The sequence below is a fragment of the Bos mutus genome, chromosome 15 (genome assembly GCF_027580195.1).
Source record: "Bos mutus isolate GX-2022 chromosome 15, NWIPB_WYAK_1.1, whole genome shotgun sequence".
NCBI classification, from domain to species: domain Eukaryota; kingdom Metazoa; phylum Chordata; class Mammalia; order Artiodactyla; family Bovidae; genus Bos; species Bos mutus.
In genome coordinates, this window is record NC_091631.1 from 78,310,121 (window position 1) to 78,337,107 (window position 26,987).

Sequence of the window (26,987 nt, forward strand, 5' to 3'; positions counted from 1 at the left end):
GTCCCGGCTTCCGAGGAGGCGGCGGCCGCGCGGGTGACGCGCAGCGAGGGCCGCAGGTGAGCCACCTCCCGCGGACGCGCCGGGCGCCCCGCCCACGCACGCGACGCCCCGCCCCCGCGCGGGAGGACGCCCGCGGCGCCCCGCCTACGCACGCGGCGCCCCGCCCCCCGTGACCCAGGTCCTGCGGACGCACACGGCGCCCCGCCCCCCGCGCGGCGCCGGGGCAGCTGGGAGGGGCTCCGCCCGCGTCCGCGCCATCGATCCCGGGGCGGCGGCGAGGCCTTCGGTTGATGGTTCTCCTCGCCTGGCGACTCTGCGTGCTGCCGGCGATGGAGGGCGTGCGCTGGGCCTTTCCCTGTGGCACGTGGCTGCCGAGCCGCGCCGAATGGCTGCTAGCTGTGCGATCGATCCAGCCCGAGGAGAAGGAACGCATTGGCCAGTTCGTCTTCGCCCGGGACGCTAAGGCCGCCCTGGTACCGCGGGTCTTTTGCGCTTCGGGTCGGGGAGCAGCCGTTGGGGTGGTGGGCCGCGCAGTAGAGACCCCGCACGCGAGCCTCGGCGTCCGCGTGCGGCCGCCCCGGGCGACTCCGGGGTGTGCCCGGCCTAGTCTCCGTCGCCTTTGTCATCGCCTCGTCCGTAGAAAAAATCAGCCCCTCCCCCGTTGCATTTGAAAAGAGAGGTCCTGCTAAACCCTAAAATAGCTGTTCCGGAGGTCTGTCAATAGGATTTTCCTTATTTTTAAGTGTTAATCAAATTTTTTTAATTTCCTTGCTTGGGCCCATAGCAGTCTGAGCCTGTTAAATATCCCACCAGTCTCCCTGTGCACCGTGCACGTGGTAGGCCCTAAAAAATATTGACAGTATCACTTAGTTTAACCTTGCACACCATAGAACTGCAAGAGTCTAGCCTCCTTTTACCGATGAAACCGAAGCAAAGGAAGAATGCGGTCTTAGGCATACCTTGTTAACTTTTAGCTCAGAAAACACTATTTTGAATATAATCGTTTATTTTACGTGTATATTTTTAGCAACAAATGGAAAGTTGGGTTTCAAAATGATGTCTATATAGCGCAGTATGGCACAGCTTCTGAGTGCCATCTCGTCAAAGACTGTCATTATCCTGAAAATGTCTCTCTGTCAAAGGACGTTTTCGTTTGAAATGTAGACTAATTGATTTTTGAAGGCACACTAGTGAATATTTTCGTGAAATTCAAAGTGTTGCAGTATTTAAAGTCAGTGTTAGAACTGAAGGAAAAAAAAAAACTTGAAAGATTTTGCAAAATGTTATCTACCTTGTTTTCTTATGTCCTCGGGTATTCTCTGTGATTTTAGACCTTAATCGGAGAGAGAGTGGACTGGGTATATGTGAAAAAAGATAGGTTATGTCGTGCAGTTGTGGAGGCAAGTGATAAGTACATGTGATCTAGAAACACTTGCACATGTGCACAAAGATGTAAGTACAACAGGATTGCCCACTGGGAGTTTTTTTTTTTATATAATAGCAAACCAGAGCCAGCCTAAAATATCCAGTAATAGAGGGATAGTCAAGTTGTGGTACCTTGATACTATCAAATATGCTACATTTAAAAATGCAGAGGCCAGTGGTTATGTGCAGACATAAAATAATCCCCAACACTTAGAAATGAAAAAGTTCATAGATAGTAGAATAGTACATATAGTGGGATTTCAAATAAATGGATGGATAGCAAATGCAAATGAGCATATATTTGGATACTTAGAGAAAAGATGAAGGATGAATACTTGTCAACATTGGATACTTGTTGATGGGATGGAGGGAATTGCTAAAGAGGGACTTCGACTTTTCTGTCTTCATAAGCATTTCTTAAATCTTAATGCAGGATATTTAATACTTACGTAGTTTTAAAACTTTAAGGAGTATTTTAGAAACCACAAAAATAGACTTTGTATGTTATAGGCAGTTTTACTTGAATCTTTAGTATAGACTGCAATACTTACCAAGTGTTTTATTAACAGGCTGGTCGTCTGATGATAAGGAAATTAGTTGCAGAGAAATTGAATATACCTTGGAATAATATTCGTTTGCAAAGAACTGCAAAAGGAAAACCAGTTCTTGCAAAAGACTCATTGAATCCTTACCCCAATTTCAACTTTAACATCTCTCATCAAGGAGACTATGCTGTACTTGCTGCAGAATCTGAGCTACAAGTTGGAATTGATATAATGAAGACTAGTTTTCCAGGTAATGTTGCATTTTTGTAATACATGAGTTGTTAAATATCTTGTCTTAGTTCTTGTGCTGTGCTTAGTTGCTCAGTTGTGTCTGACTGTTTGCAACCCCAGGGACTGTAGCCCTCAAGGCTCCTTTGTCCGTGGAATTCTCCAGGGAAGAAGACTGGAGTGGGTTCCCATGCCCTTCTCCAGGGGATCTTCCCAACCCAGGACTGAACCCAAGTCTCCTGCATTGCAGGCAGATTTTTTACCTTCTGAGCCACCAGGAGAGACCCAGGTTCTATCCCTTTATCAGGAAGATCAAACTGGTGGCCTTCCCTGGTGACTCAGATGGTAAAGAATCTGCCTGCAATGCAGGAGACTCCGGTTCAATATCCCTGGGTCAAGAAGATCCCCTGGAGAAATGGTTACCCACCTAAGTGTTCTTGCCTGGAAAATTCTGTGGACAGAGGAGCATGGTGGGCTACAGCCCATGGGGTCGCAAAGAGTCAAACATGACTGAGTGACTAACACTAATTAACTTGTTTAAAAAATAATAATCTCAATAGTGAGCTGTATTATGATCACTAAGCAGAGATAACATGTATTTGTATTATATCTAAATATATTTCTTTGTAGCACATTTATATACAATGAAAACAAAGAGCAAGTAGTTACTAAAATATTTATATTTTGCCTTAGAAATTTGCAGTTGATGACTGTCAGAACTGCTGACATTTATTGTGTGGTTGACTAAAGTAATTTTAATAGATCATAGGCTCTCTCAACTCCTCTGTAATTTTCATCATCAGTAACATTAGTGAGCAGTTACTGTGTGCCAAGACATTTTACTCAGTGCTTTATGTATATTATATGTTGAGTGGAACTTTTCAGAAGATAAGTAACAGGATAAGAAGAAAGCTGTTAAAATAAGAGAACCAACATCTTCCTGATTTCATTGTGCAATTTCTTAATCTCCACACTGCATCCACCACAGGTTCTTTGCTTGTGTTTCCCTTGGACTGGAATATTTGTGATAACGTCGTGCTCACCTGCATTTCTGCACAGATAACTTATTTATTGATTAGCTTCCACTTCAGCTTCCACTGAAGGCTTTGTGGACCTTCAAAGTAAACCAGGTTGCTTTGTTCTAGGGTCCCATAAAATATATTTCCTTCATTCCAATAATATATTTCATTTTATAGTTATTTATCAGGATGATTGTCTTTCCACTGTACTATAACATCTAGCACCTTACCTCGTTCGAAGTAATGCATAATAAATATTTGTTAAATGAATGAATAAGCATTCTGTGCTACAATAGTAAGGCTTCAGAATATGGCTATGACTCTTATCTCTCCCTTATGTTGAATTTTCCCACCAGCTGGTTTTTCTCTAACCTGTTCATAAATCTATTAAAACTCTATTCTTTGTTCAGAAGGGAGCTGTACTAATTACAACAGGGGTTCTTGACCCCAAATAAGCATCATTTTTTTAACCTCCTGAAATTGTTCTCTACATTTTGTATGCACAGGTATGCTTTTCTCAAAGAAAGGATCTGGTTTTCTGCAGGGTCATAGAAGGTGTATTGTGAAAAAACCACTGCTCTAGAGGATTCAGAGTGAGCATACAAATGAGCCTATAAACTTCACAGTTTTCTGTGTTTCTTATATGAATTTTCTCTTAAAATCAGAAATTACTGGAGAGGCCATTGCTTATTAGAATGCAGTCAGCACAATTACATAGTAATGGTTGGCTCATCAAGTTGGTATCTGCTTGGAAATTATGCCTATGGGACACAGATTTAATTACAGTTGGTTTAGTGGGCAATGTTGGGTTATGGTCAATACTGGATAAACAGGTAATTACGAAAGCAAAAAATGAAGATTCTGTTTTCTGTTAATTATATTTTATTAGCCTTTTTTATCCACCATCTTTTTTCTTTGCCCTAATTTGTCTAATCACAGTATCCAGGCCTTTTACTGTTTAGCTGTTTCATTGCCAAAAAGCTGTTGACATACCCAGTAATGCACTGAGGAAGAGGTATTTTCCAGTTTTAATTAGCATTGTTATTCTGTCACTAATGTTGGAAAGATTAATGGATGCAGCATTATTTCTCAGCAAGTAGACACTGGTTTACTTCACTGGCAATGCATTGAATTACTCTGCTTATCAGAGTGAGGAAACTGAGCAGGAGACATTCCTAAGATTTGCTAAATGATGAAGGGTAAAACTTAGTATAGCAGCAAGGGAAGTATTGTACTTTGTTCTGAATGTTGTTATTAAGATTATCTAACTTCATTTCAAGATGAAGCTAAACTTTGGGGGCATCATCAGTATATTGAAAGACTTAGTTCCATTACTCCCATTTTGTCTGCAGAGCATGGTAACCCACTCCAGTATTGCCTGAAGAATCCCACGGACAGAGGAGCCTGGTGGGTTACAGTCCATAGGGTTGCAAAGAGTTTGGACACAATTGAAGTGACTTAACATGCAAACATCACGTAGGAACTTGTGGAGTCTTTCCTTGTCACATTAGACATTCCTACTAGGTGCAGATCATTTCCCACCTTCTCCCAGTTCTCTTTGTTGCTGTGACAGGGTAGGAGAGAATATATCATGGATTAAGAAGTTTCTGGGCTTCTTCCTTCTAGCCAGATGCCTGCACCTACCACTGTTTTCTCTGCCTAATGGAGAGAGGAACCTTATACAAACGTAACTGGTGTATACTTGGCACTCAGTAATTATTTGTTTAATGAATATCCAGAGAAGGAGTTATTAATATAAGATATTGGGGCTCTAGTATAGATAAATTGCCAGTGCAATATAATCCTAACCCTGGGGGTGGGTGTTTTATAGGTCATCATTATAATCTGTTGCACCCAGTTGGGAAATATTGGTGGTTTTTCCTTCCTTTTCTAATAATTTTTGTCTGCCTCTAAAGGCTTTTGCAGTTAGAAGTATAAGGATAGTTTTGTGAATTGTTCAGTTTTGTACCCATACTTACAAGATACAGCAAGTTAAGATGAAAGTGAAAAACCACCACAATATTGTAATCAGCTTCCAATTGAAATAAATTAATTAATTTTAAAAAAAGATGAAAGTTGCTGAGTTGTGTCTGACTCTTTTCAACCTGGTAGTCCATGGAATTCTCAGGCCAGAATACTGGAGTGGGTAGCCTTTCCCTTCTTTAGGGGATCTTCCCAACCCAGGGATCAAACCCAGGTCTCCCGCATTGCATGCAGATTCTTAGCAGCTGAGCTACAAGGGAAGCCCAAGAATACTGGAGTGGGTAGCATATCCCTTCTGCAGTGGATCTTCCCAACCCAGGAATCGAATTGGGGTCTCCTGTATTGCAGGCAGATTCTTTACCAACTGAGCTATGAGGGAAGGCCAAGATAAGATAGATACAGTGTAAATATTATTAGAATTTGGAGAAAGACCCAAAATATTTTTCCCCATGAGTTTATACTTTGTAGTTCATGTTTTTGTTATGAACTTTTCTGGATATTAATTGGCAGGACAAAATGACTCAGTATTTTGAAATTTAATGCTAATTTAATAGCTTTGAAATTAGTGCATCATAGAACTGCTTCTCTTGAACAGTTGCTACTGTTCAAGAGAACAGTAAGTATTAAGAACAGTAAGTATTAAGTAAGAACAGTAAGTATAAAGTAAGTGATGGTATTATATGATAGCTTTGATAGTCTATTTGTTGTCTCCTTCCACCATACTAATTGGTAGCACTATTTTAGTAGCTTCTTAATTGGTTCCCCCTCTTTACTTCTGTTCTCACTCAATACATTGTCTGTACAGAGTTAGAGTGGTCTTTAAAAATTTCTTTAAAGCAGTTGTCTTAAACTTTTAGGTTGGTTCTTAATAAAATTCATTCCTTTTAACATGACTGTGTCGTCTTGTTGTCGCTTCTCCTTTATCTCTCCTTTTGTATTTTTATCTGTTGTCTGCTCACTGTTCTCCACACTCATCTTTTATTACCTTGAATGTAGCAAATTTTTTCCAGTTCAGGGTCATTTAAAAAATGCTGATCCCTCTGCCTGTTGTTCTTCTCACTCTTCTTGAGTACCGGAGATCTGAAGGCTGAGAAGTAACCAGTTCCAGTACCTCCTCAGAAAGGGCTTTCCTGACAACCTGCTCTTGTTTTCTGTCATGGCCTTTCTCATTTCTAATTATAACTTAGTTATTTGATTATTATCCTTCATTTCTGTTCCGCTTCATTAAATAAGTTCAGGAGCCATGCAGACCTAGTACTTAGTGTGTCTAGCACGTCGAAGGTGCTTAGTAAATATTCATTGAATAAACAAATAATAGAAATTCTCAATTTCACTTAAAATATTCCTTAAATTTGTTGAAAAGTTGGTTTGCAGCTACAGTAAACAGTGATGTTCATATCAGATTCTAGTTGGAGTATAAACTGCTCTCTTTAGTGAGCTGTGGTTACAAACAGTTCTTCCTTCAAGTCTTCTTCCTCACCCTCCAATAATCTCCCTAGCTGCTTCTCTCCTGCATTTGCATCCCCAGCAGATTCAGTTTCCAGCTTTGTTACTGTTGCAATCTACAGTCTCCGACTTAAAATTTTTCAACTTTATGATGGTTTAAAAGCAATTCAGTAGAAACCATACTTTTAATTTTGACATTTTCTCAGACTAGCCATATGTCGTAATTCTAGGCAGCAGCAGTGAGCCATAGGTCCCAGTCAGCTACACAGTCGCAAGGGTAAACACCCAGTACAGCCATTGTTTTCTTCACTTTCAGTGAGGTATTCAATGCATTTTATGAAGTATTCTACACTCTATTATAAAATAGGCTTTTTGTTAGATGATTTTGCCCATTTGTAGGCTAATGTAAGTGTTCTGAAAACATTTAAAGTAGGTGAAGCTAAGCTGTGACGATCATAGCTTAGGGGTATTAAATGCATTTTCAATCCTAAAATATTTTCAGCTTAACAGTGGATTTATCAGGATATAACTTCATCATAAATCAAAGAACTGCATTCCACTGTCATTTCTGATCTACATTTTTAAGCTGATCTACATTCTTCTGGATCTGCATTTTGAAAGATATGCTTAGTTAAAGCATTGTTTTTGGTGGGGGGTTAGTTTTTTTTAAACTGGGAGATTTACAGCTGTCAAGCAGCTTAAATAAGTCACACTTCTTTTTGTGTTCTGAACTGCTACTGGAAAAGTAGGTGTTTACTGGCAGGTAGTTTTTCCCTTTTCCCAAGTTACAGAATAGGTTTTTCCCACTGTGCAGAGGAATTCAGTGGGATCACAACATAGAACTTGTGTTTATTGAGCAACTTCTGTGTGTTAAATGCTAAGAATTTGCAGGTACAAAATACTGAAAAATTCTGTGGAACTGGGTTAAATGAATTTAAAGTTTTGAGGAAAGAACTGATGTCTAAGAAGAGTATACAAAAGTGAGCTGGAACTTGCTTTACTATTGTTTAAACTTATACTAGGCTTGCTGCTTGGAAGAAAAGCTATGACCAACCTAGATAGCACATTAAAAAGCAGAGACATTACTTTGTCAACAAAGGTCCATCTAGTCAAGGCTGTGGTTTTTCCTGTAGTCATGTATGGATGTGAGAGTTGGACTGTAAAGAAAGCTGAGCACCGAAGAATCGATGCTTTTGAACTGTGGTGTTGAAGAAGAGTTTTGAGAGTCCCTTCGCCTGCAAGGAGATCCAGCCTGACCATCCTAAAGGAGATCAGTCCTGAGTGTTCATTGGAAGGACTGATGTCATTGAAGCTGAAACTCCAATGCTTTGGCTACTTGATGCAAAGAACTGACTGACTGGAAAAGACCCTGATGCTGGGAAAGATTGAAGGTGGGAGGAAAAGGGGACAACAGGATGAGATGATTGGATGGCATCACTGACTCAAGGGACATGAGTTTGAGTAAACTCTGGGAGTTGGTGATGGACAGGGAGGCATGGTGTACTGCAGTCCATGGGGTCCCAAAGAGTCGGACACGACTGAGTGACTGAACTGAACTAAACTGAGGCGTCCTAAACAAAAAAGCAGGATGTTAGTGAAAGAATAGACAACTAGTACTGATTAGTACTTATATGTAATATTTCAATTCAGTGGTTAAAGATTATTTATGAAGTGGTACATTAATCACTAGGGTAATAGCTTGTTGGCTACTTGAATTTTCTCTTCCATAAACGTATTACTATTTTCTAATCCATATATAAAAGCTCTTTATGTACTTTGGATAGTGACACTTCTTTAATATCTGTTACAACTATTTTTTTTTTAATTGTATTTATTTATATATTTATTTTCAGCTATGCTGGGTGTTTGATCCTGTGCGGGCTTTTCTTTAGTTGCAGAGAGCAGAGGCTACTGTAGCCATGGTATGCATGCTTCTCATTGCAGTGGCTTTTCTTGTTACAGAGTGCAGGCTTCAGTAATTGCGTCACACGGGCTCAGTAGTTGTGGTGCATGGACTTAGTTGCTCCTCAGCACGTGGGCTCTTTCTAGATCAGGGATTTAACTCGTGTCTCTTGCATTGGCAGACAGATTCTTTACCACTGAGTCACAAGTGAAGCCCCTACAAATATTTTTCCACTAGATTATTTGTTTATCTTGAATTTGTTTTTTTTGTTTTTGTTTTTTTTTATGTATGAATTTTATATATCTTTTTTTAATTAATATATCTAACATTTCCTTGATAAATACTGAACTCTGTCTCATTTGAAAAAAATTAATCGGTAAAAGATTTACTCCAACAATAGGTTATAGGGTCTCTTAGTTTTTGTTTTAAAATTGTACCTTCTTTTTTACCTTTAAATCTTTAATTCCTCTAGAATTTGTGTGTATATATTTTACATCGTATGGCGCAAAAGTTTTAGCACCATCAGCGTGGGATAGATTAGTAATAAACATCTAAAGTGCCTGGAATTATTAAGTACTTTATAAGTAAATGTTAGCCTAAGGTGATTGTGATAGTTGTTACATGTGTTGAATGGTGTTTCTGAAATAGTGATCAGGATGTTACAATCAGCCAGGATGCCTGTGCATGTTCCTTGAAACCATCTCAGACCTCTCAAACTAGAATTTAGATGCAGCCAGTGATTCTATACTCAAAACAGTTTCTCAGGTGATTGTTAGACATACTAGTGTTTGGGAAACACTATTAGATGTAAATTTATGGAACCAACAAAAAGATTGTAACTTGTCAACTTTTTCTGATGAGTAAGATTATCTGAAAGCCATTAGATCCTTGTTTCACGATGTACAACAAAGTTAATTAGAATTGGGTTTTAACAAAGGTTACTAGAACACAACAGAATTGTATATTTGGCCAGACTTCTGAAAGAAGGATACCTTTTAAACTTAGAAAGGTAAGAAGAACCCACAAAGTTGGCAGATGTCATTGATTTCATGTTAAGTCTCTTCTCTGTCACAAACAGGGGCAAATAAGACACAAAGAGGTAAATATGGTTAATATTTAAAGTACTTTGTAAGTATTGCTAGAAAAGCCCCTTAAAACTTAACCTAACAATGGACTAAGGGCTTGATAAGACATTTCACAAAAGAGGAGTGATACGTATATATAACAATTACTGCAGCAGCCTTAAAGTTAATATTTATTAAGTACTTACTAGCTCCAGGCCAGAGAAGGCAATGGCACCCCACTCCAGTACTCTTGCCTGGAGAATCCCATGGATGGAGGAGCCTGGTAGGCCGCAGTCCATGGAGTTGCTAAGAGTCGGACACGAATGAGCAACTTCACTTTCACTTTTCACTTTCATGCATTGGAGAAGGAAATGGCAACCTACTCCAGTGTTCTTGCCTGGAGAATCCCAGGGATGGGGGAGCCTGGTGGGCTGCCGTCTATGGGGTCTCACAGAGTCGGACACGACTGACGCGACTTAGCAGCAGCAGCAGCAGCTCCAGGCCCAGACCATTTATATGTTTCTTTCTTGAACTACCCAACTCTTTTCTCCCTATCTTATAGCTTAAGAAACAGCCATAGAAAAGTTAAATAACAGTAAAGAAGTGATACCAAGCAGAATGGCTATCATCAAAAATAAATGCTGAGGACTTCCCTGGTGGCCCAGAGGTTAAGACTCTGAAGTAAAAATTTAATAAATAAATACTGGGGAAGGGAGCCCTCCTACACTATTGGTGGGACCTAGAGAATGTCAATACTGAGAGAAGTCAGTCAGGTAAAGAAGGAGAAATATTGTATGATATCCCTCACTTGGAATCTAAAATGATACAAAGGAACTTAACTTACAAAATAGAAAGAGACTCATAGACTTAGAGAATGAATTCATGGCTGCCAGGGGAAAGAGGGAAAGGGGTAGTTAGGGAGTTGAGAATGGACATGTACACACTGCTGTATTTAAAATTGATAACTAGCAAAGACCTACTGTATAGCACATGGAACACTGCTCAATATGTGGTAGACTGGATGGGAGGAGTTTAGGGGAGATGGCTATGTGTATGGCTGAGTCCCTTCGCTCTTCACCTGAAACTATCACAACATTGTTAATTACCTATACCCCAATACAAAATAAAAAGTTAAGTGATAGAGCCAAGATTTGAACATTTGACTCCAGTGGCGTAACATTAAAGCTGAGTATGTGAATGTGTCTGTATATATAAATTGTTTGCATTTATGTATTAGTTTCCTAGGGCTCCTTTTCCCCTGTATTCTCACTTGTGTGTCTATATATAGTTTCTCCTTAAAGAACACCAGTCCTCCAAGATGACGTCATCTTAACTTGATTACATCTGCAAAGACTGTTTCCAATAAGGTCACATTTTTAGTCTGGGCATGAGTTTTAGGACAACTAGACCCTCACAGTTCAAACCCGCCTTATTCATGGCTCAACTATATAAATTATTTTTTTAGTTGTGACCTTGATTAATTGATCATTGCAGAACACTTAGTTAATATCTAGTGCTGCTTTCCCTAGAGATTAAGCTGTAAGTTGGGGGAATCCTGTTTTTCTCAACCTGGTTAGTTGAGAAAATTCATTCTTTAGATGTTTTTCAGTTATTTTACCTTTATGTATATACTTTATGTACTTAAGTTCTTACCTGTCTATTAAATCGAAGGTTGTAATAGACATGAATTGTGTTGGTATTACTTAGAGGCTTTGCCAAGTTATGTAACTAATGATTGTGTCATTTTCAGCTAGTTTGAGGGTGTTGTATTCTGATATTTCCTACTGATATTTTAAATTCCAATATCGAAGATAAACTGAGTCCTTAACAGAGTACTCATCCAGTGCGTGTGTATTTTCACCTTAAGTCACAATGTGGCACTGTGGTTCTTTGGCTGAACATTTACAAAGCTGTTTTCTGTTGCTGTCAGTCTATTTTTTTGTGGCATATGATGCTGTCAAAAGTATATGAAAATAGTCATAGCAGATTTTTTTTTTTAGTGTGCATGATCAGTTACTACTTTTTTCAGTGATTGTGCTAGATTGCTTTTTTATGTTAAATGAGTGTTTTTACTAGCATGACTAAATTTTTTCCTTAATTGCCCCATCATATTTAGGTAAAAATCATAGGACTTCTTGAAGGTTATGAAATTACAGCCTAAAGAAACCAACGAACATAATGACACTATAGATGAGAATAGGCATATCTGTTAAAATTTTAGTTTTTGTTGGATAGTATTCTGTTAAAGCTGCAGTTCCATTCAAAATGGGGTTCCCTTGTGGCTCAGCTGGTAAAGAATCTGCCTGCAGTGCAGGAGACATGGGTTCGATCCCTGGGTTGGGAAGATCCCTTGGAGAAGGGAACAGCTACCCACTCCAGTATTATGGCCTAGAGAATTTCATGAACTGTATAGTCCATGAGGTCACAAGGAATCTGACACCACTGAATGACTTTCCCTTCCACTCAAAATATAAAATAGTGTCTTCCAAATTCAAGGTAGCTGTTCATTCCATTGTTATTATTTATCCTATTTGTAACAGAATCTATTCAAAAGAAAACAGTTTATGATTTGTGTGTGTTTAGTGCTCCTAGTGTTTAAAATCTCCAGATTTTCTTCTGTCACTTTTGAAAAAACAAGCTTACCGTCTTTACTTTCTTTAGTGTTTTACCTGTCAAGCCAGGATATACTAGTGATGCTTGCATTAACAAGACAGTCTTTATTAAGGGGCTTAAGAAATAAACACCAGACTATCAAAGAGTGTTCATAGCCCCAAAAGGGTTAGAATCCTCCCAGGACTCCTAAGATCCCAGTTTAATATTTCAGTGCTTTTGCATGAAATGACTTTACAGCTTTGCAGAACTATTTTAGGAAGTAATAGGTCTGTGTGTGTGTGTGTGTGTGTGTGTGGAATATACCTTTTTAAAATTTTTATGGTCTTTAAGGAATTTGTTACAATACTGCTTCTGTTTTGACTTTCTGGCCGCAAGGCATGTGGAATCTTAGCTCCCTGACCAGGAATGGAACTTGCACCCCTTGCATTGGAAGGCAAAGTCCTAATCACTGGACCACCAGGAAAGTCCTAGAAATGATAGCCTTATAACATTAATATGAATACAAACAATAAACATTAGTTGATTCATAAAAATGGATTGTAAAGTTCTCATTCTTGAGAACAGTAGAGGACTAAGGAGAAGATAGATAAATCAAATGAGTCTGATGAACTTGAAAATAATTGAGGATCTTTGCCTTGAACTAAAGGACCACATACCATTGGAGAGTCATTAGAAATATTTCCTCTGTAAACGAGAGGAGGCTGCTGCTACTGCTGCTGCTAAGTCGCTTCAGTCGTGTCCGACTCTGTGCGACCCCATCCCTGGGATTCTCCAGGCAAGAACACTGGAGTGGGTTGCCATTTCCTTCTCCAGTGCATGAAAGTGAAAAGTGAAAGTGAAGTCGCTCAGTCATGTCCAACTCTAGCGACCCCATGGACTGCAGCCTACCAGGCTCCTCCGTCCATGGGATTTTCTAGGCAAAAGTACTGGAGTGGGGGATGGTGGGGGAATTATGGGCAATTCTGTGGAAGAGCTGGTTTTTAATATTTCCTCCCCTTGAGATAACCATGGAAAAGATACTTTTGGAGTGGATGATATAGTTTGCATTCTAACTGTTGAATTCTCATGGGGTTAGTTAGTGATTAAATGCCAGTAAAGCATGAAGTAGGGGGATTTGACATCTTTTTTCTTCCCAGATGTGCTATAGTTCCAGCCAGTTGGGAATGTCAGATTTTGAAGTTAAGTATTTTAGAAATGGAAGTTCAGGAGTAGACAAATTATGTTAATAGAACCTGCAGAAGGACTATTTCAAGAGGCTTGCTGGAAGTAATGGAATCATGAAATAAGGATATAGGGCAGTAGAGCATTTAATTTACCAGGTAATAGTTAACATACATTTATTCATATAGTAAACATTTATGATTTACCTACCTTGTTGCTGGGCTTCCCTGGTGGCTCAGATGGAAACAAATCTGCCTGCAATGCAGGAGACCTGGGTTTTGATCCCTGGGGGATCAAAATGGGAAAATGCCCTAGAAGAGGGCATGGCAACCCACTCCAGTATTCTTGCCTGGAGAATCACGTGGACAGAAGAGCCTGGCGAGCTACAGTCCATGGGATCACAAAGAGTCAGACACGACTAAAGTGACTTAGCACGCATGCACCTTGTTGCCAGATTTTTCTGATAGACTACTTAGGCTGTAATTGTGTGAGAGCAAGAACCATGACCAATTTGTTTTTAACTATTAGTTCAGTTCATAATGGTATAATATTTGTACACATTCTGCATAATTGTAGAATAAATGGATGATGATAGAAGGTTCCTGTTTAGTAGTAAAGATAAACACATAATATTTTGAAAAATGTAATATGAAAAGCATACTGTATAATTTGTAATATATAAATTACAAATTTAGCTCTTAATTGTGGGAATCAGATTCTTCGAGTTCTATTGATTTTTTGGATGCTGTGTAATATTTTATTGTCTGTATAACAGTATTTTTTTTTTTAATGAGCCAATAGAACAGAAGTCAAAATCTATTTTTATTCGGAAAAATCATATTAGAATACATGTTTAAAAACAGTTATTGTGAAGGAAATAAGTGTATATTAACTTTCCAGTTATGTTATTCACTTAAAAGAACATTTCTTAGCTTTCTACCAATTCCCCCAAAATTATAAAGAAATTGTTTCTGATTTTCCTGTTAAATAGCAAAGTAAAATTCTAAACCTATGTAACCCTTCTATTTCTGGACTAACCCACACTTATCTTGCATGTTATCCTTTTAATTCTCAACTAGCTTTGATTTGCTGATACTTTGTTTAGCAAAATTGTGACTGTATTCGAAAGTAATGTTGGACTATTGTTTCCTTTTGTGTGCTATCTTTAACAGTTTGGTAATTCTCTATTTCCTCAATTGACAGGTCGTGGTTCAATTCCAGAATTTTTTCATATTATGAAAAGAAAGTTTACTGACAAAGAATGGGAAACAATCAGAAGCTTTAAGGATGAATGGACTCAGCTGGATATGTTTTATAGGAATTGGGTATAATTTCTTTCTAGTTTTGAGAGTAAGCCCCTGTGTTGCTAAAAGCAGGAGCAAAAGTCCATTGGTAACCCTGTATTTTGTACAGCGTTCAAAGTACATAAGTCACTACTTGGGAACTTCATGATTTTTATGTATACGTTATTATAATGACATTTAAGAAAATTTAACATATGTTTAATACTCAATTAGAAGATCCTTACTCTTAAAGCTAAAATAAGACATTTTATTTATCATTATTAGTAAAGTTTAATGGTTTCTGTCTTAAAGAATCTCATACATATTAGAACTTAATTAAAAAACATTTACATAATATTTATTATGTACCAGAAGACATTACTGTAAGCCTTTCTTAAGTTAGTTAGTTGTTATAACCCCATGACAAAGGTACTATTATTGCATGTTACACATGGGGTAATGGAGGCATGGGGAGCCCAAATGGTATGTCTTCAACTTTCACAGCTGGCTGGCCTCTGTGTTAGTATAAAGGTGAAAATAAGTAGCTTATACTTGTAATGTAGTAGAGAATTAAAAATCCATATGTTTTGAGGGTTGAAGATTTTATGAACAATTATATCTCCTAAAGCTCTAAGAGAAAATGTCTGTCTGTATCTTAGGCGCTGAAAGAAAGCTTCATAAAAGCAATAGGTGTTGGATTAGGATTTGAATTGCAACGGCTTGAATTCGATATATCCCCGTTAAACCTGGATATAGGCCAAGTTTATAAAGAAACACGTTTATTTTTGGATGGAGAAGAAGAAAAAGAATGGGCATTTGAGGTAAGAAATTTATCAGAATTGCTATAAGAATTTTCTTATTTTGTGCATGTGAGTATAAACTCAGCTTGGGGAGGCTAGTCATTGAAACTTGACACATTCGGAATCCAGTCTGGATGCTCTGAAGGTGAAGTCAGAGATACTGGGAACACGTGTAATGTTTAAGCTGATGCGTGAAAGATAAGTCATAGTACATAAAGTAAAAGAGAAGGGACAAGGAGCTCCTGTAATAGAACCACTAAAGGCCACCATTCTGTCACTGTGCTGAGGTGAGGGGGGTGGAGAGAGATGCTGATTCAGGCTAATAAGATCATGTTAGGGCATTATGAGTCGGTTAACATTTTGGTTTCTTACTTGCTTTCTGTCACTAGCAGTTCCTGGTTGCTAATGAGAGAAATCTTAACAAACTCATTTTAGCCAGAAAGACATTATGATAGGTTATTAGGGTGATTCATATAACCAAATTGCAGAATTGGCTATAATTAGAGACTGGAAAACTCAGAACTCTTTTTATCTTTTCTCTTTTGCCTTCCTGGCTTCAGTTTTCTCCCACCCACATTTCTCATTCTATACACCAGCTTTCTTAACCTTATCTAGGTAAGGTTCCTTATGTGGCAGGAAGCATGACTTTCTACAACTCGTACATGTAACAATTTACAGTTTAAAAACCCGCAGAGATCGGTGAACTCATTGGTTCAATTCGTAAAAGCTCTGGAAAAAACATTCCATGGCTTAGGTTGGATGTTAGTTGACTTTCTCTTGACCAGACGTAGCCAAGGAAGTGTGTTACAACTGGTATCAAGTGTTCGTAGCCCAGCCAAATGGTCTGTACTATAATGTGGTAGTTCTTGCAGTCATCCCCTGAATTGTGTGCAGAGAATGTCAGTATCCAGAATAAAGAATTCATGATGAGTAGGTAAAATAGGAGATGTTCGTTCATTTTCTCAAGGGAATTTAACAAGTTGTAAATAGAGAGTTGTAAGATCAGAATCATATTTTAAGACCACATTCTCTGTATGATGGTATCTGGAGGTTAAGGAAGTGAGGTGTCAAAGAAGTTATCAATTCTGTGACTTAGAGGACTGTCTGTTGAGATACTGAATATTAGAAAACAAGTGGGATTTAAGTGTGAGATACCATAGAAACATCTAAGTGAAGGTTTTGAGTGGGCGAATAGAGTGAAAGACTGGGCTAAAGGAAAGAAGGTAATCATTAACATGTGAGTGGTAGCTGAAATCATGGGATTTACAGTTGCAGCAGTGAGAGTACCTAAATTAGAATTTAGAAGGACCTAGTACAGTCCTGAGAATGCTGTTTAAAGGTGGGATGGAGAGGAGACTGAGGAAGAATAACCAAAATATAAATTAAGTAGAGGCTTCCCTGGTGATCCAGTGGTTGAGAATTCACCTTGCAGTGCAGGGGACACAGGTTCACTCTCTGGCCAGAGATCTAAGATCCCACGAGCTGTGGAGCAGCTAAGCCTGAGTGCCACAACCGCTGAGCCCCCTTGAGCTCTGGAGCTGGAGCCTCGACAGAAGAACCCGCACAACTCAAGGAAGATCTCATATGCTGCAGTGAAGATCCCATGCAGCCAAAAATATATATATAAATATTTTTAATGACAGAAAGTAGTCTTAGGTGATCCAAAGGCAGAAAGTTAGCAAAATTGCTAACATACCAAGATAGGGATTCTGTCAGTTAAAGAGTAAAGTATATTTAGCATACTATGTTTTTTAATACAATTAAAATTTTTTTTCTCATTTTGAAAGGGGCAGATGTCAGCCATTTCATTCATGGAGAGTCCTTTATTCTTAATGGTGCCAGATGAAATAGACCTAGTAGCAGGGTAAAGAGGAAAGAATCAGTGATTGGGCCAGCTGTGCTTCAACTTTGTAGGTGACAAAGATGTCTGAGTTCCTGTGGGCGTGTGAGATGCTGTGGAAAAAGGGCCGAAGTATCTTGAAAAGATACCTAAGAGGATTTCCAAAAGAAAGAGGCAGTGGGCATTCTACTGTTTATTAATTGCTAAGGGTAGGATATACAAGAAGTCAGCTCTTAAATGCACCGTTAGGCGCAGGCAGTGGTATAGGGCAGAGGAACAGGTAGTGTTTCTCTGAAAATCCCTCAGATGCCCGCTAAGCTAGCCTTTGGATACTTGATGTGACCCAGGGTTCTAAAAAGTAGATTGCAACAGTGTTGATCATTACTTTGCCTGTTTTCCATCACTTTCCTCTCTGCCACCTGCCTGAAGGAAACCAGAGGAAGAGGAAGGTGAGGCCAGGAAGAATGTGTCTTAAGAATTAAAATAGGATTTTTTTTTTTAAGCTGAAAGTGACTGAGGAGCTACCAGGTTTGCCTCAGAGGTTGTCCAGGAACTGGGAATGAAGATCCACCAAGGCGCATTTGAAAACATCTATGGAAGGAAAATTCTTTATTGAATTGAATGTACTTGAGCATTTTGTCTATTCAGGGTACCAGTTAGGAAAATACACAAATAATATGTTAGATACATATATTTAAGTGTGGACTATTTATTATACTGTGAACAGGCCTGGGAAGAGAGAGTGACCTTAACAGAATGAATCTGGTGGTATGGACAGCCAGAAGCCAGGGTTTGAGGGGAGAATGATGAGCCTGGAGTCAGGGGAGGCATGCCTAGAGTCAAGGAACACAGATGGGAATTCCTGTTGGCATTTCTGAGTCCCCCCACGAGATAAAGAATGAGCGTTTAGGCGTGCAACGGAGGGATGGCTGTGATCACAGTGGACACCTGTGGTGTAAGTGGTCTTCACTGGCCTTTCCTCCCCATCTGCACTCTTTTTATCCACTGAATTCACCCACACTGGATACTTGATATGACCTAGGGTTCTAAAAGCTGCATTACAACAGTGTTAACATTACTTTGCCTGGTGAGGCATAGTGAATGAGGGAGCACCTGGAGTCAGGAAGAGAGATGTATCTCATGGAGTTTCCCAGGGTGCGCTAGCTGTCAGGAACCCGCCTGCCAATGCAGGTAGACTGAAGAGACATGGATTTGATCCCTTCAGTCAGAAGGATCCCCTGGAGGAGGGCATGGCAACCCACTGCAGTATTCTTGCCTGGAGAATCCTATGGACACAGGAGCCTGGCAGGCTGCAGTCTGTAGGGTTGCACAGAGTCAGATACGACCCAGGCAACTTAGTAGGCACACATGTATCTAACACCTGGAAAAATAATACTCTAGAAGTATGAATTCTTATGCCAAGAGGAATCTTGTGTTTTCATAGGCTCTCAGTTTTCATAACCAGTTCCTATTTGGAAAGTTAAATTTACCATCATTGTTTAAAATGATGAGATTAGATGAAACAAATTCTTTGCTTTACTTTTGAAAGGAGGCGTTTTAAACAGTAGAAAGAATAACATGTTATGACAGATTTTACTCAGCACTTTACCATTGGGAAAGCATTGTAAAACTTGAATGTTCTAAGTTAAACTTTGTATTTTATCTTATAAACAAACTAAAATTATACTAAGAAAATGACATACAATTTAACTGAAGCAGATTAATCTTTGTAGTCTAATCCAAAACTACCTCTTGAAAAAATAAAATACTGTTTCTTTGGGTTTGTTGGTGATTTTAAGGAAATTTTTGCTAGTAAGCTTAGAAAAAATTTTAAAATTTAGGAAGTCTTAAAGTTAAGTCTTAAGTTCAGTAGTATTGAATGTATGGCCTTAACTTTAGCTAGCTACCTTGCCAGTTTCCTTTTTCAACTAATATTATAGACATACTAGGCAGAAGGGATTTAGGGTAAAGTTAATTGCATAGAACTTTTATTCTGGTGAGACATTGAATATTAATGTTCGATAACTGGAATCACTGTCAAATAACTTCTTTAGTTTTGCGGTGTTAAATTTCATATTTATGTGATGTTGATGAGGGGTGAATAGATATGGTGAATCTTTATTTTGAAGTCAGTCTCATTGAATTTTGGCTCATTATGAAGTAAATAGACAAATTGAGCAGGGTACCTTGGCATTTTAGAGGACAGACTGAATGAAAAGAGTCTGCTGCCCATGGTTAACACTGATATTCCACCTTAGATACAGATACCACAAAACTGCTGATCTAAGGAGTTTTCCGAAAGTAGCTATAGCCAAAACACCTCTGTGTTACAGTGTTTGTATTATCAATATATTCAGTGTAAAGAATGGGAGGACCATGTTCAAAAAGAGTAGTTCTGTTTATAATGTTAATAACAAACTTTAGCCTATTAAATCTTTCTCATAGTTATTTTTTCCTCTTGAAATATTTTTCTAAATTTCTCTCTTTTGAATTTCTTTTGTTTTTTTACAAATTTGGATATCTTAAGGTACAAAGATACACAGAGGAGGATAAAGGATGAAAAGTCTCTAACATTATTTCTGATTGTAGTTCCTATTTCAACTGATTTCTTATGGAGTGCTGCCTTAGTAAAGTGGCTTCTCAGTGAAATTTTGTTTAGTTGTTCATACTTTTCTCTAGTAACTGCCTCAGTGTCTATTTTAAAGCCCCCTCTCCATTTGTCTCACACATAGGGGAAAACAGGAAATTGAGTTTTACCGATGAGTTTCCACATGATTTTCCTTAAGCTGTAATATGTAGTTAACTAAATGCTTATAAACCAATGTTGCAGACTGGTTTTTTTTTTAATCAGTTTAAGCATGTACAAAATAAACATCACCAATGAGGGCAGATGGCTCTCTAGACATGCCTCTGGGTATGATGCTTTATCTATATGGTATTCCTATTAAGAGTCTGTAATCTAAATAATCATTAAGAGCCATCAGACAAAAAATAAGCAGTGTTTATTAATAAAAAAGTGGGTGGAGCTTGTATCTTAAAATATTAGTGTCATAAAAGACAAAACATTTAGCAAGACATGGCAACTGAATGCAATACTTGACCACAAACTGGTTCCTATACTGAAGGTGGGGAAATGGTATAAAGGACATTATTGTATTCTTCACAGAATCTGGAATACAGAGAGTAGATTTAAGTATTATTTCAATGTTAAATTTTTTGAAGTTATTAACTACTGTGGGTATGTGAGAGTGTCCCTATTAGAAAATGCATTGCAATATTTCAGTGTAAAGGGCCAAAATGTATGTGACTTTACCTTAAACTATTCAGGGGAAGTTTGTGTGTGTGTGTGTGTATGGTGGTGGGTTGTGAGATTTTTTTTAGATGAAAATAGAACTGTATCTAAATTTCTATACTTAGTATTCTCTGTTTGCTGCTGCTGCTAAGTCGCTTCAGTCGTGTCCAACTCTGTGCGACCCCATAGAAGGAAGCCCACCAGGCTCTCCTGTCCCTGGGATTCTCCAGTCAAGAACACTGGAGTGGGTTGCCATTTCCTTCTCCAATGCATAAAAGTGAAAAAAGGGAAGTCCCTCAGTTGTGTCTGACTCTTAGCGACCCCATGGACTGCAGCCTACCAGGCTCCTCCATCCATGGGATTTTCCAGGCAAGAGTACTGGAGTGGGTTGCCATTGCCTTCTCTGATTCTCTGTTTACTTATGTTTTATTTTTCAGGAAAGCAAAATAGATGAGCACCATTTTGTTGCAGTAGCTCTTAGGAAACCCAATGGATCTAGACATCAGAATGTAAGATTTCTCTGTTTGCTTTTTTTTTCCCCTAAAAAACATGTATTAAAGTTGAATTTGTTATTGATGGAAATAATTGTTTTATATCAGGTAGAGGTTTTAGCTTTTTGTTTTTTTTAATGATAGACTTTAGAAGTGTTCATTATCTAATCCTTAAGATCATTTGGGTTTTCACAGAAATGTTTTTAAAATATGTTACCTGCTACTTCGCATTCAAATACACTTAAATATTACAAAGAAAAAATTTTGGTAGTACTCTTCCAATATTCATATTTTCAATAGAAATTCAAGATAATTACTATCTTGGTCATCTTAACAATGGTTTATTTCCTGGTGAAGTGGGGCTGTCGTGAATATAAGAAAAGTTATGACCAGCCTAGACAGCATATTAAAAAGCAGAGACGTTACTTTGCCAACAAAGGTCCGTCTAGTCAAAGCTATGGTTTTTCCAGTAGTCATGTATGGATGTGGGAGTTGGACCATAAAGAAAGCCAAGTGCCAAATAATTGATGTTTTTGAACTGTGGTGTTGGAGAAGAGTTTTGAGAGTCCCCTGGACTGCAAGGAGATCCAACCAGTCCATCCTAAAGGAAATCAGTCCTGAATATTCATTGGAAGGACTGATGCTGAAGTTGAAACTCCAATACTTTGGCCATCTGATGCGAAGAACGGACTCATTGGAAAAGACCCTGATGCTGGGGGAGATTGAAGGTGGGAGGAGAATGGGACAACAGAGGATGAGATGATTGGATGGCATCACCAACTCAGTGGACGTGAGTTTGAGTAAACTCTGGGAGTTGATGATGGACAGGGAGGCATGGTGTACTGCCGTCCATGGGGTCACAAAGAGTCGGACAGGACTGAGCGACTGAACTGAACTGAATATAATGGTACTAAATTGAGGGGTAATGAATAATGGGATTATCTGTCAAATTGATCTCCTTCCGCTTTTTATAGTGCTCTCCTAAATTATTCCCAAAGTGTCAAACGTGTGAGAGACCTTATGGTATATTCTAGCATAACATCAATTCTTCCAATTAAAATCTGTTTTTACTTTCTTTTCCTATTAATTGGTAAGTTGGGAAATTTTTTAAAAAAGAAACCTTAGGGTCTTGACTCTCAGTCTACATACAGTTGTGATTCTATAGAAGTATTTATTTAAGGAATACTGATAATGTTACAATAATTGAAATTAAATGCATATGATTATTTTAGGGAATCTGCATAAGGGAATGTAGTGTGATCAGTATATTTTCATCATTACTTCTAGGATAAAAGCTCAGTACAGATCATGCCTTGGATAGATTAAAAAAGAGTAAAATTCTTCATAGATTATTTTATTTTAAAAGGGACGACATGTTAAAATTGACTCCTTTAATCTGAAGATGTTCTGAAACAGGTTAGCTGTCCTTGTATGCTGAAGTCTCAGCATTACCCTTTCTGCAAATACCTTATGATTCCATAGAGCTTTATATTTTTTGTAACATTTGCACATAGCAGTACCGTATTTCCATGAAGAGAGTCTATTTGGGCAGCAGTATCATAGTGAGAAAAGGGCAAGGGTTCCAGGTCCAGGTCTACCATTTAAGCTATGTTGTACACTTGTATACATTGAATGATCTTACTGAGCCTCAGTTTCCCCATCTATAGAAATGAGGTAACATAACCATATCAACATAGTAATGAGAATTAAATCATATGAAACATATTGACCCTGTAAAAGCACTGCAGAAGACCCAAGTACTGTCTTTACTAGAATGTATAGAATGTTAAAGACAGTCCACACTGGGCTGAGTTTATGAACAAGGGGTGTATCACAGAGTGTAAGATATAATTTCTATTTAGTGTTGAATGAATCACTTACTAATGAAGTGCTATATCTCTAAGTAGTTACAGCAATTTTATTAGATGCACCCTCTAGAGTATTTTTCAGAAGTTTACCTGGTGGTCTCTCCCTGTCAGAATAACCCACTTGTTTGTTAAAGTTATCTATTTGGGGATCCTTTTCTACTGAATCAGAATTGTTGGACGTATGGCTCAGTAAATCTACATTTTAAACAAATAACCACAGGCAGTTGTTACCTACAAAAAGTTTAAGAATCAGATTATTTCATATTATTCTTGTTTATATTGACAGCACTAATATAAGAAATAGAAACAATTATCTAAATCCCACTGTGTTACTTAATGCTATTGAAGTGTAACTTAATATTACTGAAATGTGATTACTGATTTCTTATTTTCCTAATTATAAAATTGACCATAAGATTAATACACATTATAATTTTGAGGTAATCTAAGGGTTTTTTTTCCCCCTTTTAGGTTACATCTCAAGATGATTCTAAAGCAACCCAGAGGCAGTTTACTATTCTCACCTTTAATGATTTAATATCATCTGCAGTTCCTATGACCCCTGAAGATCCTTCATTTTGGGACTGTTTTTGCTTTACAGAAGAGATTTCAATAAGAAATGGTACAAAGTCATGATATGATTTTCTGAGTAACAAAGGGAAGTGAAAACTGTAGTCTTCTGTATTCACTAAAAAATAAATGCCTGAGAGTATCAAATTTTGTTTCACAAAACATTTTTAAAAAGAAGAAACAACTTTTCCTATTAAAAAAGCAGACTCCCAGATCAAGATTCGTGACTAGAATACATGTTTGCCTCTTCTTCCTCCCCAAAATCACATTGGATTTGATAAAAAATAAAAATAGAAATTGATGGTAGAGTCTTAAAGTGATAAAACGGAATACACAAAATAGAGAATGTTCAAATTCCTATTTTTCAGAGATAACTATTTTAGAGGTACCTATCCTTAAAACATGGAGTATCTTCCCAGATCTTTTTCTTGGTGAATGATGCCCTGTTAATATACTTACTCTTTTTTTTTTTTAATAGAACATAAATATATTTAAGTTTTCTCTTGACTCTACATCTGAGGTCCATAACTACACTGGTGTAGCATAACTTTTAGTGCTGCTTAAGTATTCTGTTTTCCAGCTACTATCAAGATGCAATTGACCATACGTATTACGGTTCAATTTGGCTTAGTAACCAAGGACATTTATTGTGTCACAAAACAAACAATTTAAAGTTGCCATTAAGGGCCTTTTTTTTGCCTCCATCTTAGCTTATTTTGCTCTAGGCTGGTCTCCCTCATGCATCTGAAAGGCAGAAAAGCCTATTTTGCCTCTCACATCTCAGTTTTGTTAGTGAGCCCCCAGAAAATTTCCACAAAGTTTCTGGTGACCCCGATCAGGTCACTGAGAAAGCTGAACTTGACACTCTTGGCTTCTGTGAAAGGGAACTCTTGGTAAGGAAGAAGCCTAAGGCAGAGTCTGGGGGAGTGATACCTAGGGGAGGCCCACTGCCTGCTGTGAGGAAGGTATGCCATAGCTGACTCATTCTGTCCTCTCTGCTAGGCATTTTGAATGTCTGCAGTTTTTACTGTAAGCAGTGGTTTATTGAATATCCTCGTAGCCACATTTTGAAGTACATGTTTAATTATGTCCAAAGGAATTAAATATATTTAGAGCCTCAATAAGTATTGCCAAATTTTTCTCCAAAAAGGCTGCATAATTTATATTTCCAGTTAGTGTTATATGTTTGATCATTCTCTCACCACCCCCACCCCCCATCAACCTACAGACTTGGTCATCTGTAGATAGGATCGTTTTTTAAAAAAAAAATTTAATCATTGCCAATATAGGTTAAAAGTAGTACCTTATATTTTAAAAGTGTGTTTCTTTCATTACAAATGAGGTTGCTATGGCAGTGTTGTTATTGGCTGTTTGTATTATTTTTGTATGAACTGCCTGTTCATTATCTTAACCTGTTTTTATTTTGGTAAATAAGACTTAAAGTACAAACATAATACGTAAGATGCAAGACCATCATATTGATGACAGAATCTATACTATGGTTGTAGTGCATGTCTTGGGAAGTTTGAAGTCTTTATATTAATAATTGTTAAATGTCAGAAGTGAAATAGTTTCATTGTTTCTATTACTAAAGTGAAAAGTTGTGTTTAAATTGTATAAAATTAGGTATTTTGCTTAAGTACAAGAAAAATTTTGAACATTTTATTTTTTACTTCGTTAAAGCATGCAGATATTCCAAGCATAGTAAATAACTTGTTTTAAAAGGATCAAGTAGCATTTGTAGCAGAGGAAGCATTGTTATCTGTAGCATGAGTGTAATGGTGATATGAAAACGCCGCCCTCTGTCTTGTTGTTATAACGTTTCTGAACTTTTATGGATCAGGCACCATGCTGCGTTTCTGGGGGTGGGGCGGGGGCGGGGTGGGGGCGGGCAGTGGGTGGAGATCTGTTGTCTTAAGGTTTCACATAGTCAGAATCAAATAAATACACATAGTTTAGATTCAAGTAGGTCTATAAAAATCTTTCTTTCTAATAAAAATTACCATTCCCTTGACCACCTCCTATTTCCTGTCCCCAGAGTGAGCTGTTTCACTGATTTTTTTGTTGTTGTTATTTATTATCGTATCTCTAAATAGCATTGCTTTATCTGTTTCTAGTTTGAGGCATTTCTTTAATTTCTAATATAAAACTTTGTTCTGCTGCTTCCCAGCCATTACACTTTCCCTTCCTGCTCCCCTTTCCCAGTGTATGTAATTCAGTGTTTTCATTGACTGTGATTAAGAATGTATGCACGACTGAGATTATGTAACACTGTACAGCTAAGTGATGTGTTACTCTTACCCTCTTCTGCCTTTTTATTTCCTTGACTTAATAATTAATTTTGTTTGCATAGGTTTCTGTGTACTTACTGCTAATTAAACCCAAAACTCTACATCCAGACATACCAGTTGTTTATCAGTTTCATCCATCTTGAAAAAATTGCTCCTGAAGTAATAATCTGTTTTGTCCATTCTGAACGTTTTGCCTTCTGTGGCTAGTACACAGCTGTCATCCTGGGATCTCTTTTCACCATCGTCCTAGAAATTACTTCTGTCTCCCTTATGTTGACGGCTCACCAGGTAGCTCAGTGGTAAAGAATCCACCTGCCAGTGCAGGAGATGCAGGTTCAGTCTCTGAGTCAGGAAGATGCCCTGGAGGAGGAAATGGCAACCTACTACAGTATCATTGTCAGGATAATCCTGTGGACAGAGGGGCCTAGAGGCCACAGTCCGAGAGTCGGGCAAAACTAGCACACACCCCTATGTTGGGTTCCCTGATGGCCCATTTTCTATGTCTCATATCCTTTTTAAGATTTACTGCTTCATTTGTGTGGATTGTTATCAAGTAACTTCTTGAGAACAAAGGGAGTATAGGGATACATTTTTTTGCAGAATGGTATAGGAGATCTAATTTCTTCTTACAGATTACGCCATTCAGTTCCCCCACCAAAGCACCTGTATTTGGTGTCGCCAATTTTTGAGTCCTGAGCTGGGCTGGACGACAGCACTGTTTCATATCCATATTTTGCTGAGTCCAGAAGCATTGTTTGCTTTGTACTATACTGCCAAGTATTTATAGCTTCATTGGTTTCTGTTAATATTTTCCTACCTAGGAACTCTGATGGATTGACTTTTTAAAATGAATGTGTGTGTGTATGTGTGTACATAAACATATTCACTCATCCTGTGGTCTTCAAACTCAGGAATTGAATATATTTGAATATATTTTCAATTAAAATATTTGCCATCCTTACTACTAAGTATCTGAAACTCAGAAACTAATTAGATTTGGCTAACTAAATAGCCCCTCGCTGACTGAAGTACTGCCATCTGAACTTAAACAGCTCAAGAGATTTATATGTGTGTTCCTGTATATGTTTTTATGTATTTATATACATAAATATATGTATACTTAAATATATTCATCTTTGATCAAAAATATGCATAAGGATAATTC

At 38.0% G+C, this 26,987-nt stretch overlaps 1 protein-coding gene across 1 annotated transcript; it reads left to right on the forward strand.

The window, feature by feature from the left end:
* The first annotated feature begins 201 nt into the window (after positions 1-201).
* AASDHPPT (aminoadipate-semialdehyde dehydrogenase-phosphopantetheinyl transferase) lies at positions 202-25,923 on the forward strand. Its single transcript, XM_005910827.3, has 6 exons — positions 202-473; positions 1,995-2,220; positions 14,591-14,712; positions 15,330-15,491; positions 21,040-21,111; positions 23,433-25,923. The coding sequence occupies exons 1-6, from the start codon at positions 291-293 to the stop codon at positions 23,595-23,597; spliced, it is 930 nt and encodes a 309-aa protein (XP_005910889.1). The 5' UTR covers positions 202-290; the 3' UTR covers positions 23,598-25,923.
* Positions 25,924-26,987: the final 1,064 nt, after the last annotated feature.

Bases quoted from the DNA above. Each gene is read 5' to 3' on its own strand.
- AASDHPPT (XM_005910827.3), top strand. From the start codon at position 291: ATGGTTCTCCTCGCCTGGCGACTCTGCGTGCTGCCGGCGATGGAGGGC. The intron at 15,492-21,039 runs GTAAGAAATTTA...TTTATTTTTCAG, and splicing joins AAAAAGAATGGGCATTTGAG to GAAAGCAAAATAGATGAGCA. The intron at 21,112-23,432 runs GTAAGATTTCTC...TCCCCCTTTTAG, and splicing joins ATGGATCTAGACATCAGAAT to GTTACATCTCAAGATGATTC.